Below are 18370 nucleotides of genomic sequence, written 5' to 3' on the forward strand. Positions count from 1 at the left end.
CATTTGAACAAATCTAACATTTGCAGGTTTGCATTGTTGAGAGAGCCATATCCTGTTTCCAATCCCCTTGAGGCCTTTTCAGAGCAGTGTAGTGATCAGAAGACAGACCAAGGGCCGGGTCCATAGCAAAAATCTTACACCCAAACCAAAAGCCTCTGGAAGGAATTAACCTTCTTTTGTCACAGAGAGGAGCTAAAGTCCTCACGTCATTGGGAATCCCTGCACAGACTCTTTATTGTGTGGAGTTTCTTATCTCCCCAAGGTATTTGGCTGAACCATATGAAATAGACACTTTTATAGGTCAAAAACAGTCAAACATCAGCAGTGTCATATGGTTTAATTGACTTTATAGTGCACATGCATCAGCCTCCAAGGTGGGTCATGGTTGAGCATGTGGTAAGTCATGTCCTCTAGCCTGCATCGTTTCACACTAGGCACAGAATGCTCTCAAGGACACTGTAAAAGTTGAGTGACAGGTGCCAAAGAAATATGCAAAATCTTGCATTTGAAAATGATTGGCCTTTTCCTCTCTTTCTCCTCAAAAGGGACAACTACACCCTTCAGATCAATCCTAATTCCGGCCTTTGTAATGAAGATCATTTGTCCTACTTCACTTTCATTGGAAGAGTTGCTGGCCTGGCGGTATTTCATGGGAAACTCTTAGATGGTAAGCCTTGAAGTAATAAGAATAGCTCAGTGCTGCTGGTGGGTCCCTGGGAGGTGTCTTATCTTTCACATCATGGGTTTTTAAGCAAAAGCTCCACTGGTTTACTCACAGAGTTTTTTTGTCTTTTGCCCATAAAGGATGTGCTTTTCTCTGGTAGCTTATTTTGGACACTAAAGACATAGTGTCTACACACAGTTAAAAACAAAAGTTTTTTTAACTTCAGTGTAAAGCACAGAATATTATGTATTTATACATTTTTGTGTTTCCTGGAATAACGTTAGTGAAAGCAAGATTTGATAACAGATGGGAAAAAACTAATTGAAAAATTAATTAAAATGATCTCATCCATCCAATATTCTGTGATTATTGCATTTGTCCCCAAATTATTTTTTTTTATTTGAAGGGATTAAATAATTTAAAAATAATGTTACCGCTCAGCTAAGACGTCAACCCTGAAACAACACAAGATAATTTCATTCTTATTTAGCACATATAAATCATGGAAGAATTTCAAGGTACCTTGAAGAAGTCAAACCCTCCACCTGGCAGTATCTATATGTTTGTAGTAGAGACTTATAAAAGATTTGGTTATTTCAAAAGTACTGGTCTTAAGAAAACACTACAGAAATCATGAGTGAGGAAAAAGCGTTAGAAATATTTTTTAAGAGCTTGGAGGTAGAGTGGTTTAGGGTGGGAATGGGGAGAAGAGGATTTGAGATTGACACTGCAATAATTTACAGGAAAGGTATTTCCAAGGGAACCATGTTCATTGCATTTATGGAGCCTTAGCTGTTCTAATAAATACTTGGTATACACTCTGTATTTTTCCCATGAGTATGTTTTTACTGTTAATTGGTAGCTGATATTGAGGCTCTGGTTTTAATACTTTATTTGGTGGGAGGGAGGCAGTAAATACTTTTTTTCCTCTAGAAGAAAACTAACCCACACCCTCTTATGTGTAGTGTGAATATATTTTAATTTCCAGCTTTGGAGTCATGCCATAGATTATTTCAACCTGCCCAAATTCACTCCAGCTTTCTCAGAAGGTCGGTTTAGTTACGGTGTGCAGGTGAGAAGATGCCGTTAGTTGCTACAGCATCTTTAATACCCTCTATCACGGGGGGTAATAGAAAGCATCAGATAAGATCCTGACCTCAGTCAGCTCATATTTTAGTGGAGGAAAAAGAGATGAGAACAAAACCAGAAGAATCACAGTGACAGTGTCCGAGCAGAAGGGAATACATTGAGTCCTCAGAGGAGAAAACGACTTGGCGGGAGGCTCAGGGAATCTTTCGCAGGATGAGCCACACCTCGGAGGTGGGGTAGCATTTGAGCATTCGGAGGCTGGGCTCATTTCAGATGAGCGAGGACCAGCTCAGGGTCAAGGCTCTGCGGAAAGAGATTGATGGAAGCAGGAATCACTCAGGGTCTCTAGGAGCCAGCTAAAGTGACCCCCACAAGAGTGATCACGATATAAACCTGGAATTGCACATTTAAGGGTCAGCATGCACGCAGATGGGCCTAGTCAGCAGTGTCTTCAGGTTTCCCGCAGATGGGAATGTCTCTGTCGGCAGGGCTTGTTCTGCACATCTCTCCACTGCTCCTGGTGGTTGGCTTCATGCTTACTTCCCCAGATGCTAGAGTCTCTTGGGGTCCATAGCTCTAGGGCCACGCTGAGCCAGGGAGAGTTGGCCTGTGCTGCAAAGGGCTGGTGCCTGGCGTGGGGCTGAAGGACTGGAAGCAGGAGCCCGAGGTCCTAGGTCTGGTGGGGTCAGGGCTCCATGTGAGGAGGTGTGTGATGCCTTTGTATCAGGTGAAATGGAGGCCCCTGTGGGATGCCTGCAGGTCAGCCTCGCTGCTGCTGCCTCCCTGAAGCTTCTGCCATCTCTCCCTGGGAGGTTGCACAGGCCCTCTCCATGGCCTTCTGCATTTCCAGCCTGTCCCCTTCCTGTGCTTTCTCCCCATTGCTGCCCAACCAATGATAACAAAAGGCAGATGAAATTTCACCTGGCCTTGTATTGACTCCCCGCTGCCCTCAGAGAGCACCCCAATTCTCCAGCACCCCATGTGGGCTGTGCACCGCTGGCCCCTTCTCTGGCCTGTCCACCCACCCAGGCTTGTTCCTCTGCTTAGTATGCCCTTTTCTCCCCCATTTCCTATGCCTGATTTGCACTGGGAATTCTGCTTGACCTTGAAGCTCATCTGTCGCCTCCCAGAGGCTTTTCTGGCCCCGCTCTGCTGCGCCCTCTCTCTTAGCACAGCTGCCGTCATGCCTCTCCCCTGACCTCGCCACCTTGCATGTGCCATACCGCTGAAGGCCCTTGGTGTCTCCGTCCTGGTTTCTAATTTACACTGAAAGCAGGTTCATCTTTTCTTCCATGCTCTGATACATAGCAGTATCAAGGACCTGAAACTAAACCCAGCATTTACTGTATTTTAGGTTTCTTCATTAGACCATTTTACAAGATGATGTTGGGAAAGCAGATAACCCTGAATGACATGGAATCTGTGGTGAGTACATGCAGGTCACACGCTGCCCATCGCCAGGCACTTATGCTTTATGGGAAGGTACTGGAGAGCCACGTTTGTAGTCTCAGCCACGTTTGTGGATGTTTCATTCCATGTGAGCAACAGGAGACATTTAATTGCTTGAAAAGTTCATTAATCTACCTAATTCTTGTAATAAGCAAATCATTGTTCACATTTCCTGGGACCATGGTACCTAGTGTGGATATATCCAAATCCCAGTTGCCTATGCTTACTAAATCCAGGAGACAGCTGAAGATCTACGGTAGCCTTTGTTTTCTATAAAAACTGCTGCTACTAAGACCAGGTGCAGTGGCTCACGCCTATAATCGCAGCACTTTGGGAGGCCGAGGCAGGCGGATCACGAGGTCAAGAGTTCAAGACCATCCTGGCTAACGTGGTAAAATCCCATCTCTACTAAAAATACAAAAATTAGCCAGGCTTGGTGCCGTGCACCTGTAGTCCCAGCTCCCAGCTACTCAGGAGGCTGAGGCAGGAGAATTGCTTGAACCCGGAAGGCAGATGTCGCAGTGAGCTGAGATTGCACCATTGCACTTCAGCGTTGTGACGGAATGAGACTTCGTCTCAAAAAAAAAAAAAAAAACTGCTACCACTGAATGTTGAGAGCCTCATCAACTATCCCTGTATTTCCTGACCTCGTAAAAATGGCAGAGGCAAAGGTCAAAACAGTAGAAGAATATCACACAGACCTCCTAGACACAGATGAGTAAAGCTGCAGCTTAGGCGAATGAACACTTGAGACGTTCTCCAGGCAGTGATTTGGGTTTTTATGCTGCATTTGACATTAATTTTACCTGGACAGACCATTTTAGACTTGGAAGAATTTTCTATAAAACAAAAATTTATATTCTTTTCCACTTTCCTTTTTTTTTTAACTTTCCTTTTTTTACTTTTGCTTCTGTTTTTCTTTTAATGTACCTATACTCCACATCTACGTCCAGAGGGGATGGGTGTTTGCCCACACGCCAGCACACACACAGGGCCACTAGGAAGCGTGTTTGTCCGTTTGGGGTGTGTTTGTCCACACGCCAGCACACACACACGGCCACTGGGAAGCGTGTTTGTCCATTTGGGGTTTTTGCAGCTCATTCATGTTTGCTCACGAATTAAAAAGCCCTTGCATGACTTCACCCGGCTGTGGTACCAACTAGATCTTAGGCACAATTGGATAGATGAGCTGTGTCCTCTGCCCTGACCAGCACTGACTCAGTGTTTCTGCCCCTCATTGTATGAAAGGAGAGGAAGAGGCCATCAGTGCCCTCAACCCTGCTGCTGGTTTGTCAGTCATGGTGGGTTGGGATGCACACCAATGATTCCAGTCTCCACTTGCACCTCATATTTGTGCTTTCTGCTTTCATCACTCTGCGATGAGGATGCTAGAAGCACAGGAATTTCTCTTAATTTTATACCACATGCTGAAAGTTAGTGCTTAAAATACAGTGCGTGTATTATTTTTCCCCTCTTCCAAGCCCTTCGTGTTTCCAGCAGGAGAGACCATGGTGGGACCAGGAACTGTGACTGACTGCTGCTCTGGATTCTGAAACCAGAGCACCCATCCTTTTTGCTGACATTAACTTGCAGAGTGATCAAAGCACAGGAAAGGGCATAACTTAAAACTATTTGTATTTACTTAAATGCAACATTATTTTACTTATTTTTTTTTGGGAGACAGAGTCTTATTCCATTTGCCAGGCTGGAGTGCAGTGGCACAACCATAGTTCACTGCAGCCTCCGTCTCCTGGCTTAAGCGATCCTCCTGTCTCAGCCTCTCAAGTAGCTAGGACTAAAGGCACGCACCACCATGCCTAGCTGATTTTTAATTTTTTTTTTTGTAGAGATGGGGTCTTGCTATGCTGCCTAGGCTGGTCTTAAACTCCAGGCCTCAAGTTTTCCTCCTGCCTTAGCCACCCAAAGCCAAGGGTTACAGGTTTATAGGCTGAGCCACCATGCCCAGCCTAGAACATGCTTTGTCCTTCCTAATTTCCTCAGGTATTTTCACTCTATTTTAAAACTTAATTTTTTATAGAGACAGGGTCTTACAATGTTGCCCAGGCTGGTCTCTAATTCCTGGGCTCAAACGATCCTCCCACATTGGTCTCCCAAAGTGTGGAATTACAGCCATGACATTTTCACTCTAAAAGGATAGAAAGTATATTGACCAGCCTGGCCAACATGGCGAAACCTGGTCTCTACTAAAAATACAAAAATTAGCCAGGCATGGTGGCACACGCCCGTATTCTTAGCTACTCAGGAGGCTGAGGCAGGAAAATCGCTTGGAGGAGGAGGTTGCAGTGAGCCAAGATCGCATCATTACACTCCAGCCTGAGTAACAAAAGGGAAACTCCATCTCAAAAAAAAAAAAGAGAGAGAGAGAGAAAGAAAGCATACTGATCTCTGTGTGTTAAATTTTGTGGACCAGTACGGCAGGCAGCTTCATCCACATCCAGAGTAGGTCCCTTCCACTGTGTATTACCAAGGACAGGATTTAACTGCAACCCCCAATGCAACCAAAGCAGTTAGTTTGTTTATATTTTAAATTAAAGATTTGGTTTGGGTGGAGCAGGAAACATTGCATTAGTAACGTAATTCTTGAGCATTCCGTACAGAATTACATTAGAACCTAATTATTTAAAGAAGTCAAATGAGCTTGTATTTTGGGAGAAAAAATGCTGAATTTCCTTCCTGTGTCATTTCTGTAGGATAGTGAATATTACAACTCTTTGAAATGGATCCTGGAGAATGACCCTACTGAGCTGGACCTCATGTTCTGTATCGATGAAGAAAACTTCGGACAGGTACGTGTGGGTAACCCTGGGTATGCTTCTTTAGCTTTCAAGGGGCATTTTCTTCTTGACAGGCTGTAACACGACTTTGCTGGACAATTAGAAACAGCCAGCAGGAGCTGTAGGTGTTAATTATCATCCCATTGGAGCAGCACCTTCTTGTCAGGCCGGGAAGCCACACTCCAGTTACAACCATTTCTCTCTTCCAGCAAAGTGACAGAAATTCCAAGAGGCCTTGAGGGCATCAACTAGCACCTCTTCTAATCCAAAGCAAATGTGAATGTTTCATTTGTGCCTTGGTTTTAGAATTTAGGTACTTTAAAAAATAGTGTGATTGTTGACTTAGCATTGTAAATACATGACCAGAAGTGGGTGATGTTGGAGGGGCCTTGGTTTTTGTCTCTGTTTTATGGTTCTGTTGTCATGGCGACGTGTGTGTCTTGTGGGGCTCAGCACGGCAAGCTCAGGTTTTTCTGCCATTCCTTCTGCTTTGCCCCCATGCTGTTATTCAGGCTGGATTAATCCTCAAAGTCAATTTCAGACTGGCCAGCAGGGATTTGGTTGAACCACTGAAAGTGGATTTCAAAGGAAGAGTTGCCTGCCTGGAAATCTTCTCATCATCCTAGGAATCTATAAGATGTATTTGTCTCAAATCTGAAGCCTTTGCTTCATCTGCCACCCAGGCTTGGGAGGTATTCTCAAGATACTCTCTGACCCTGGTACCTGTCCTTCCACAAAAGCCTAGAGATATTTCCCACCTCTCAGACGGAATCTTCATGGCTGTGAAATGAATTACACCATAGAACTCCTTGTAAGGGTTGCCCTCGGAAAAAATGAAATAGACTTGTTTTTTATTGCTAGATCTCAAAGATTGCTAGATAATCTTTGAGAAGAGAAGCTGATGCCACTAGATATAAAGGATTTAATGACAACTGAGAGTAAAAATTTTTGAATAGGAAAATAATCACATAAATATCAGAATCACTTGTTATTCCCATGTCCTGTGGTTGAGCCAGGAACCTTCAGTCACTAGTGCAATTCCTGAAGGTGGGTGGCACTTGGAGAGTCCATAGTGCCCTTCAGTGCTGGGGGAGGCTCAGAGAAGGACTTCACACACCAGAGGCTGGAGACCTTGTGGCTTAATGTAAATGATCGAGTCCATTACAAACCTTTTGTGCCCCCTCCACCCTGCCCCTCCATTTTTTTCCCCCTCTGTGTTGTGCATTATGCCTAAGAATCCTCACAGGCAAGCGGACACTGTTCTTGTGATGGGACAGGGAGGAATCTTTTCAGCTGCTGACCATCCAGGTCTCCAGCAGCCTCCCTGGGACCCAGAGCACTGTGTGTCACCAGCCCTGTCTGCCTCCTTTCTCTGCTGCCTTTGACACCAATAGCTCACTGCCCCCAGAGGCACCTGCAGGGCACAATGCCTTTCCCCTGGGCTCTTACTGTTCCCCGCTGGTCTTCAGTCCCTGGAAGCACTAGCTCCTCTGCTGGCCCAATGGATGCAGGTGTCACCCTGCCAGCTGTCCTCCACCTGCTGCTTTTCTGTCTCACCCATGCTATCTGGATGTCCTCATCCTGCCCGTGGCTCCAGCTGCATCTGTCTCTGCTCACCACCGGCCTCTTATTTCAGGCCCACGTCTACCTTCCAGCCTCCAGCCTTCCCAGGTTTGACCACCTCCTGAACTGCTTCTCCTGAAAGACTCACAGGTCCCAGTGCCAAAGCCACTTCTTCCTCCCCAGCCTCCACATCGGTTATGGTCTCATCTGTGCCACCACCCTCCCTTCCCACGTGACACTTGGGCATCACTTCAGAATATACCTGTCTCCTCATGCAATCTCCCCATGCCCAGGGTTGCTGTGTGCTGTGACTCCCCCTCCTTGGCATGTCCCTGTCTCTGCACTCCCCTGGCCCATGCCCCGATCACTTCTTGACTATGCTGCCCTCACAGCGTCCTGCTGGCCACCCTCTTTCCTATTTTGCTGCTGTCTACCCTTTTCTCCAGTGCCCCCTAGATGTGTGCCCCTTATAGAATATTTCTGAAATGCAGCCCTGAAAATGTCATTCTACTGGGCCATTTGATGACCTTCAGCATAAATGAAAACTTGTTAGCATGGCATATGACCCCTCATGATCCACACCTGCCCACCCCTGGCATTACAACCCAACACCTCCTTCCTGTCACCCTCTCAACAAACCATGTGGCTTTAACAGTGTCCCCAGAGATGCCTCGGTGCCACATTGCTAGCTTTACAGTGCCCAATCTGTACTGACGCATTCTCGCTCTCTCTCCCGACGCATTCTTCTTTTCTCTCCCATCGCCTCTTTCCCTGCCGTTCTTGAGGCACTGGCTGACTTGTGGGCAGTAAGCCCCCTGAGGTCTTCTGGGTCTCTCCAGTGCTCAGCATGTAGTTGATGCCTACTAAGTGCTTATTGAGCAAATGAATGAGGAGTGCTAACCTGGCTTATTAAAAATGTGACTAAGGTTGTAGGTAATAGAAATCCTAAGTATGAGGAAACAAGATCAGTTGAATAGTAGTGGCTTTTCTTTTAAAAAAGCTGGACCTGTGGAAGGATCTTAAACTGCCAATTTCCAAGCAATTAGACATGGTTAGTCACCCTGGAAGTATCTTCCTTTCATTTTTAACATATGAAGGAAGGAGTGGAAGTCAATAACCTAGGAAGACTTAAAATCAGTCCTGTGTGTCAAATGCATTAAAAAAGTCTTTTTTGTGGATCCACTCATAGAAAACTGTATGGTCAAATTAACCCAGTTCACAAAACTATTAGCAATGCCACAGGCAGAAGCAAATGATCTGGGAAACCTTTCTAAATGTAACTGTTTCCACCTCATAAATGAAAATTAAACACAGGATGTTGGGGTTTTTAAGCAGGCTTCTAATAAGATTCTGATGGACGTTTAGGCCAGATCTTCGTTAAAAACAGTTCTCAGGCTGGGCACGGTGGCTTACACCTGTAATTCCAGCACTTTGGGAGGCCAAGGCAGGCAGATAGATCACGTGGTCAAGAGATCAAGACCATCCTGGCCAAAATGGTGAAACCCCGTCCCTAGTAAAAATACAAAAATTAGCTGGGCATGGTGGCACACGCCTGTAGTCCCAGCTGAGGCAGGAGAATCATTTAAACCCTGGAGGCAAAGGTTGCAGTGAGCAAAGATCACGCCACTGCACTCCAGCCTGGCAACAGAGCGAGACTCCATCTCAAGAAAAAAAAAAAGCAAGTTCTCAGACCGCCTCATTTAATGTTGTGAATTCTGACTTTTGGGTAGGATCAGGTAGAGTAATACAGTAATCAAAACAGACCCACTAGATGAGTAAGATAAGAATTAGGTGCCCAGTTTGTTAAATTAACTGCCTTTCCTTTTTAAGAGAGCTCGCCTGATTAATGGGGAACTAATGTATTTATTTTGCACTCTAGGGAAGAATTGAGAGCAAGTTAAGCAGCCATGTATGGATCTCATCTCCCGTATCAGGTCCATCAGCAAGCCGTGTTCACACACCTCTCAAACCTTTCTCACTTCTGTGCATTCTCCCAATCTCTAGCTCACACCCAAGTCTGAGCTCCTGTCTTCCCCCTAGTCTCCTGACTGGTGTCTGTACATCCAATTTGGCTTCCTGTAACGGCACAGTGGTCTTTTGGAATATAAAAATACATATGTCATTTCTCTGCCAGAAACTTTCAGGGATTTCCCCCTGCCCTCGAGATAAAGACCCCAATATTACTTTGTGCCACGAGGTCCTATGTGACCTGGCTCTGCCTGCTCCTCCCCCCAGACTCATGAGTCACAAGCCCTGGCCCTTTGCTTTCTCTTCCCTCTGTTGGGAGCACACACCCTCCCACTCTCAGTTCAGATGTCCCTTCATCAGGGAAGCCAGCCCTTGACCCAGACCCTGTGTATCTTCCATGCCTGCCCCGTGGCATGTGCCACAGAGACTTTGCATTTGTTTGTCTGAGTATATTTGTCAGCAGCATCTGTCTCTCCCACACAGTGTCCTCCTGGTGATGGCAGCCACATGCCTGCCCGTGCTCACTCACTGTTGTGTACTTCCCACCAGCACATTGCCTGGTGCATGGCGGGTACCGGAAGTATAGTTGTTGATGTGGAAATCCAGGCGTGAGCGTGACGCCCATGCAGTCCTCTCACCTCACTGGCCCTCTGCAAAATGGTTGACTCTGACCCAGAAGGAAGCCCATTCCTCCCCATTGCCAGTCAAGTCACTTTCTCAGTGGGGCAAAGTGAGTGCAGTTGCCATGGGGTGAAAGACATGCAGTCAGCCTTCCACTGTGTTTCAAGCTTCTTTTTTTTTTTAATTTCACAGTTAGAAATATCAGACCATGAAGTCTGGTAGCTGTTGCTTCTTGTAATGAAACTGCAGCTGTTGCCATTATTTTGCAATTTGTTTTCTTTCTGATTGGTAAGAATCTGGAGCTGCTGGTTTCTAGGGCCTAATATGAAAGTTTCCACTGAAGAAATGTCAGTATTTGAACTGTGATCCTGTGCCTAGCAGGAAGAATAAACCATACCCCATTCACTGCTGTGCACACATACCCGCTCCCACCAGGACGAGGGGCCCTTTTAGGGCTATAACATATAAAAATTCTTTACTGCAAGTTCAGCAGAGCAACGTCTGATTTGGTTGTAGATTTTTTCGGTTTGTTTGTTTTCTGAAACAGTCTTGCTCTGTCGTCCAGGCTGGAGTGCAGTGGCACAACCTCAGCTCACTACAACCTCTGCCTCCTGGGTTCATTCTCGTGCCTCAGCCTCCTGAGTAGCTGGGATTACAGGCACATGCCACCATGCATGGCTAATTTTTGTATTTTTATTAGAGACAGGGTTTCACCATGTTGGCCAGGATGGTCTCAAACTCCTGTGACCTCAGGCGATCTGCCTGCCTTGACCACCCGATGTGCTGGGCTTACAGGTGTGAGCCTGGCCTGATTTGGTTGTTTTGAAGAGATGACAGAGTTTTTGAGAGGCTGTGCAGTAGTAGGGGGAGGAGAGCATGGGCAGCAGCCATATAGGAAGGTTCTTTAGGATCAGGTCTGGGTCAGCTTGATCCAGTCTCCGTGGGAACAATCACCCGAAGGAGGCAAAAATGGATTCTTGGAGGAAGAGATCATCTCAGACGTTAAAGTGGTTTGTGGCCCTCCCAGAAGCCACAGCATATATCTCCGGTGTACTGTGAATCTCTCTGTTAAGACTTCACAGAGAAAGGTGGGCCACTGGCAGAAAGCATCTAAAAAGGCTCCTTAGGGGGTGATAATGAATTAAACGGTTGGGAAACACTTGGGGGAAGGCAGTGGGTGAAAAGGCAGAAACGGTCAATGTGAGGGAGAAAGGTGAGGCAGGCCACATCCTGGCCGGAGCCAAAAGGAGCCAGACCAAGAGCCCAGAGCTGGAGGTGGCTTCCAGGAGGGCGGAGGCCCCAGCCCCTCCAAGCCAGTCAGGGACACAGAGGGTTGGCACCTAAGGAGACGACTCGCTGCCTCTGTGCTATCAGTAGGTGCACTGGTGTCTGCTGAAGAGGCTGGCTAGGTGGAGCGATGGGGGGTGCAGGGCACTGACTGCCCCCAAGGCCATGCCTGCAGGATCTGCGAGCACCATCAGTGGGTATTTGCCCAGCAGTGCTCGGTGTCCAAGAATGGAGTCTGCCGAGCAGACAAACCTTGCTCCACCCGAGTCCCGTATATTCCATGTGATCCAAGCTGTTTCTCAGTAGCCTTCCAGGCAGTGCAGAGCATCTGTGGAGAGTCAGGGAGACGTGGGAATCAGGTTGTTAACTGGCCAAGGCGGGGAGTCCCCCACAGGTTCCTCTGATCTCTGCAAGGAAGAGAGCCAAGTTTCTGTGGGGCCAGAAGATGTAAAAGAGAGGAATTTTCTGCTGCAGTTTTTTCCCACAAGCGCTTGTTGAGCACCTGCTGTGGCTGGGCTCTGCGTTCCTTGCACGGGGTCCTCCAGGAGTCCAGGCACAGGCAGGCGATGCCCCAGAAAGCCCAGGGAGGGAGGACTGTGCATTTTGTGGCTGAAGCTGGCAAGAATCTACGCCACAGAGGAGCCATTGCAGACTGCTCGCCAGGGAGCAGGGCCCCTGGGTGCCAGCTCCAGCTCCATCTGCGGTTTGCTGTTACTTTGTCACCTTGCAGGGTCTCTGCCTCCTCTGGGATGCTGGCCATCCTCATGCGGGGTCAGGGCACTGCCACAGCACCTGTAGAGATGCGTGTGGTGGAGAGCGACCCCGGCATGATGCTGCCTCAAATTCTCCCACTTAGGGCTGACAGCTCCATGTCACGGTGCCACCCGGCGCTCCATGCTGAAGACATGCAGTCCCTCCCCTCCTTTGCTGGCAACAGCTGATGTTAAGAAGGCACAAATTTGGGGGAAAGGAGAACACAGGCTGTATTAGAGCAATGGACAGGCGGGAATGGAGGCCTGCAGGGAATCTGTGGGCCCCGGAGGTTAGAGTCAGATAGGCTGGGCGTGGTGCCCGCTTCTCCAACCCCTGTGGAGCCTCATGCCCAACCAGCAAGGACTCAGGGGCACCAGCAGTAAGGCAGCGTGGCGGGTTGGACACCACACCTGCACCACAGGAGGCTGTCTCACCATCAGCCCCCAACAGCAGTCTTGGACACGGAATTTGAAGAGTGATTATTGCTTCTCATGAAAATGTCTCCTGTAACGAACCCAAGACGGGGGATGCATTTCTGTACCACTCAGGGTTTGAGCCTGGAAACACTGGGATCTGGGAGCTTGACCCCTAACCCAGTGGCTTCGGGAGCAGAACTGCAAACCCCCCTCCTGTGCCCGTCCTGGGGCCCTCCCCTCACTCCCCCACAGAGAAACCCAGGGTCAAAATCAACCATGAGACTGGATGGCTGCCCACAGGATGATTTACTGCTGTGACCTCGTTATTTAGCATGGGCAGTATGGGCCCATTTTTCTTTTCTTTCAAAAATTATTGGTTTATCTGATTATAAAATATTAACCTTCATGATAAAAATAAAGCCAGTTTAATAAAAATATGTAAAATAAATAAATGTCACTTATTCCCAGTATCTCAGGAAAACTCAGGATTAAAATTTTTAGATATATCTTCCAGAATTATTCTCTGTAAGGACAAACACAGATTTTTTTTTACAGAAGTGGAATTGTACTCTGCATACCATTTTCAAATTAATATATCACACATACCTTTTCATGTCAGTAAAATCAGCCTATAACATTCTAATGACTGTGCTGAATTATATTTTGTAGACATGCCGTATATTTTTAACCACGCCCCCTGTTGGTAGACGTTTAGGCTATTTCAGTATTTGCTATATAAACATATAATTCTGTATAACCCTGGAATACTCACATATATATATATATAAAATACATATATATATATGTGAGTATTCTATATATAGGAAAAAATAAATGTATAATCTGGAATATACATTTTCTGTACATGACTAATTTTTTTCCCTTGGTATAAACTCCAAAAGAGAAATTACTGTGGGAAGGGGTATTGTATTTTTAAAATTACGATGCCTATTGCCAAATTCTAATATCTTTGGGAAAAGATTGAACCAATTAGACTTCCTGTCACAGTGAAAGGGAGAACCAGTTCTCTGCACTTGGTGACACTGACTTACTTTCTCTTTCATCCATGGTGCTGCTTTTGGAGGAAGCAGAGTGTTTTCCTTCTCACCCCTCCCCTCCCCACCTTGTCTGTGGCAGACCCGCTCATTCAGTAGCTCTCTGGAAATTACAACTTTCAGGCAACACCAAGGAAGGCTCTCTGATCAAAGAAAGAGGGACGGATGAGTGCGGGAAGGAGTGTATTACAGGGATTATGGATACTTATCTACTTCACCTCCTTCCCTCTCCCTGTTGTGGGGGAAAGGGCGGGAGGAAAGATTTGGCCTTAGCATAGCCGAGCTATACCAAAAGCCTTCTCAGTACTAATGCCTGAGCTGGGATTTATTAACTTGTCATTGATGTGGATCTGATATGAAAACTCTTACTAAAGGAACAAGGCAGTCTGGGTAGGCATAAATGGGGAAAAAAAGAAGAAGCAACCAGGGTTTATTAACACATAGAGCAAATGATACGAATGAGCACTGTTCACACACCTCTGAAAACCAGCCACGAACTGGCAGTGTTTCGCTATATAAATATCCCCACCCCACCCTCACGTGGAAACTTTCCCATCCTCCATCCCCGACACAGCCTGTACGGGGAAGGGGCAGATGACCACTGGGAGAAAATGGGATGCGCTGGGACGGCAGCTGGAAAGGGACATGGAGAGGTGAAGGATGTCAGCGTCAGCAAAACCAGAAACACAGGATTAAAAGTCACATTGGGCCCAGTGAAGAGTTGAATTGACTTTGCAGAAATGGAAAGCGTGGTGGAAAAATAAGATCCCTTCCTGAATAAAGAGAAAAAGAGAATGTAGAGGGACTGGATGGATGATCGATAGGTCTTATGTTGAAAAGCTATCTCAGTGTGAATGGGAACAAGAGCTAGTGCGTAGAGAAACTTTGTGAGAGACACAGATGCAACTGCTCGGGTCAGAGGGCTCAGGATCTCCTGGGCGCAGGTGGCAGGACCAGGGAACCCCTGGAGGTGGCCCTGCTGGAGCACAGAGTTTGTCACAACATGGAACCTCCATCCCTCCTGGAGACCACGCTAGCACTTACTCTGGAAAACCCTCTGCCCCAGCTTGGTTTTCTTCGTAATGCAGCCAGCGGGCAGAGGGAACCCCATGAAAATAGTGATGTGGTTTGCTTTCAGTAGGAGAGTTGTAGGTGATATATTTTTCTACCTTTTTTCCCCCAAAATTTCTAAAATGAGAAAAAACATTTTATTTGAAAATAGGCCTCTCTCCCTTCCCTCACGCCGGTTACTGCTATATATGGCATCATGGTCAGCTGGGTCTGGGTCAGGGCACAGGAGAAAGTGCTGCCCCGATTGCAGCTGCTTTATTCATGATCATGGGCAGCGCTAAGGAAGGAAGCTGCGGGGCAGATGAGCAAGGAGAAGGCGTCTTCAAACACCAGATAAATCTGTCTCTTCAGCCTGGATCCTTAAGCTTCTTTCTTGTCTTGAAGTTTCTGTTTGCAGTTTTTGAAAGAAATGCCATGCATCTTTTTTTATGACTATAAAATGTAATTTTCAGACACAGAATGCATTAGAATTTGGATCTCTGGAGTCTTGATGGGTGTACCCTGTTCTCTGTTAAGCATAATTCGTTTCCTGATAAATGAATAGCAGATGAAAAAATGTTGCTCTTCATTATTGCTAATATATGAAGAATAATTAAAAGTCATAAATAACCGTAAAATAGTTTGCCTTTAATGATTAACAGCTTTAGCTATGTAACATTTTAGCAATTTAAAAGCCTCATTGGACATTCTCTTGTGCACAGAGCCCATTTGCCGGGAAATATTTCTGAATACATGTTGTCTTCCTTTTATAGTGAGACATTGTTACTCAATAATAATATGCAAGATAACTTCGCAATGGTAATTGTTGTTTTATCTTTGTAATTACAGACATATCAAGTGGATTTGAAGCCCAATGGGTCAGAAATAATGGTCACAAATGAAAACAAAAGGGAATATATCGAGTACGTATACACATATTTCCAGTCTTTTCTTTGAATAAATTGAACAGCATGTTTGGTTACTGTCTCTTGCTGAAACAGCTCATGCATTTAATGGGCATGAGTTTATTGGTCAGTTTTCAACAACATGAGTTGTTTTTTGGCTTGGACGAATGGGAAGTTGAATGTGGGATGGGAAGTCTGACTTACATCATGACTCCAGTGAGCTGTGCTCTAAAGGAGCAGCGGAGGAAGAAAAGCTCTACATTCATGAGTAATACGGAAAATACTCTTGAAATATGTGGATATCAACTAAGATTTAGAATTGCAACAGTGGACCACGCTGTCAGTGACCAGTGGGGCAAAATCAGGAATCAACAAAGATAAAATATTTTGTCTCCCTCCCAACTTCATTTGCATAATAGAAATGTATAAAACAGTTAAAATGGATAGGAAGAATTCAGCATGTGCACCCCTAATGAATTGTGTCTGATATTTGTAGTATTCTTCGTCTCAGCCTCTGTTGGTGGAGCAAAACGTTGAGTCCTTTTGGAAGCCTGGCGGTTAAGTGATTCTGAGACATCTGTGACAGGCAGAAGTTTTTTTCTCTGTTGGGCACATTACGTTTTCTTCTTTGACGTATGTGTGTGCTTCACACGCATCATTCCGGGATCTTCCAAGGAAATCCGCTGGTGCAGGGGTGAGGCGAGCGCCACAGCGTGCGGTTCCTGGCACCTGGTTTCGTCTCTGACAGGATTCCGCAGTGGCCTGAGTTCCTCATTTACATTCAGTGCTCCGTTTTTACAGGCTGGGCTCCCTCCTTTCTTCTCATTTGGAATTGGTCAGAGATCTTGAATTCAGACAGCTCTTGAATTGACTGTGGGTCTTAGCATCTTTCAGTGTGATCTGTGAAGAAAAAACCTACTGTCCTTCCTAATTAGGAAGAAATGGAGCATGTCAGAGTGTCTACTCAGAGATCCCAGCAAAGAGTGGAACTGTTACATGGCAGACTTTTTTCCTCTCTCAAGTTACAAGCTTTTTAGGCTGAATACATAGTCTAGAAATAAGATCTGTCAGTTCTTACCTGGCCACATTAATTGGCACGCTTGTTCTGAATCTGAACAATCCTAGCTGATGACACCCCCGCAGACACCATTGTCTTCCTTCAGGAAGTGGAGACTGTGAGTGGGGTTAAAAAATCTTCTAGCCCAGGGTAACCCAGGTCTCCAGTCTGAGGACTCTCACATGTGTGGTATGTGTCGTGCATCATTCTTTGCAGTTAGTTCTTTTAGGATTCAAATGTGGAGGGAGTCAGGGCCAGGCAGGGTACCAGCTAGCTTTACTTTTAAAAGTATGATCAAAATCACCAGCTACTCCCTGATGCTCTGCTCTCCTGGTACCAGAAGAATGCTGTTGGGCTGATCATTGTGGCCCAGGCGATACAGCCTGAGATGGCTGCGCAGTGGTTGTGCCGCAGGCTGGTCCTCAGGGCCGTTACCATGGTAACGGGTAACAGGTAATGGGTAACCAGGGTGGTTACAGTGGTACCACCCCAAAGGTGAGAGCCCTTCATAATGATAGAATGCCTCAGATGACATCCATAGGAGATTCGCCTTGTGATAAATTACGCTGTGCGTTAAACACTGTCACAGGGAACTTGGTTTTGGTGAACATCAGTTACTTGAGGTCTTACTAAATTTGGGCATTAAATTATGAGTGCAAATCATTTTGCTGATAAAGCTTGTATGTCACTGTTGAATATTAGTACATTGGATATTAGAATGAAATATTAGAAAACTAAATGCATTGTCCTGAGTGTTCTTTACAAATACATATACATATATGTGAGTGTGTATATTACACACACATACCTGTGTGTTCATACCCCGTGAACGTTTTTCCCTTTTCTCCATGGAATCACATTTTAAAGCAGTTTAGGCCAGCCAAACCTTGATGCAGGGGAAGTTAATTACTCTTTTGAAATCTCCAGTAAGATTTTAGGTTTTTCACGGCTGTTCCAGGGAGTCTTAAAAGAAGCCATAAATAAACTAAACAGTGGGGGCACAGAGTAATCCCCCACTTCTGCTCTGCGTCGTAGATAGAGGAGAAGCACTCCCAGTTGCAGAGAAATCAGTGAGCGCTAGTGATGATGAAGGTGGTTCAGTATTGTCCTCTTTTCTCCTACAGCTTAGTCATCCAGTGGAGATTTGTGAACAGGGTCCAGAAGCAGATGAACGCCTTCTTGGAGGTAAGCCATGCTGGCCAGGGTTCTCTGCCATGTGCCTCTGGTCCCGGGTCGTGGGAGGATTGTGCTCCTGCTTTTGCTGGTGTGGTGGAACTGATCATGCACTGAGAGACAGGGAAAGACTGGGGACACCACGGGAAGGCCAGGATTGCACAGCTCACACTGCCGACCAGTCTCCAGCATGAGAGTGTTCAGCCCCCACACCCCATCTTTTTTTCTTTTCATGCATTCTCCTGCTTGGCTTCTCTTATTTTTACATTTGTCCTGTTTTTAAAGAGGATGTTTTACAGATCTGATCTAGAACCATTGTCTTGAAGTTTCAGACAGACCCAAGAGAAGGCTGTCTTTTGCTGCAGTGACAGATTCCAAGAAGCCCGAGGGCTTAGAGCTGAATGGATAAGGCACAGTCCCTGCAGCGCCCTGCCACCCCTCCCTGGATCACTGCTACCTGGGCCTTTTTTTTTTTTTTGAGACAAAGGCTCGCTTTTGTTGCCCAGGCTGGAATGCAGTGACGCA

General features: G+C 46.1%; 1 protein-coding gene across 29 annotated transcripts in view; it reads left to right on the plus strand.

Annotated features, from left to right (window-relative positions):
- The window catches only part of NEDD4L (NEDD4 like E3 ubiquitin protein ligase), a 363043-nt gene that overhangs the window by 329261 nt on the left and 15412 nt on the right, over positions 1-18370 (plus strand). For all 29 annotated transcript variants that reach the window (XM_002757276.7, XM_008979888.5, XM_078348240.1 and 26 more), the window contains 5 exons: positions 546-667; positions 3108-3178; positions 5914-6009; positions 15560-15633; positions 17797-17857. In XM_002757276.7, the coding sequence (XP_002757322.1) occupies positions 546-667; positions 3108-3178; positions 5914-6009; positions 15560-15633; positions 17797-17857 (424 nt within the window). The remainder of the gene's footprint in view (positions 1-545; positions 668-3107; positions 3179-5913; positions 6010-15559; positions 15634-17796; positions 17858-18370) is intronic.

This window comes from Callithrix jacchus, chromosome 13, assembly GCF_049354715.1.
Source record: "Callithrix jacchus isolate 240 chromosome 13, calJac240_pri, whole genome shotgun sequence".
In the NCBI taxonomy this organism is placed as follows: Eukaryota; Metazoa; Chordata; class Mammalia; order Primates; family Cebidae; genus Callithrix; species Callithrix jacchus.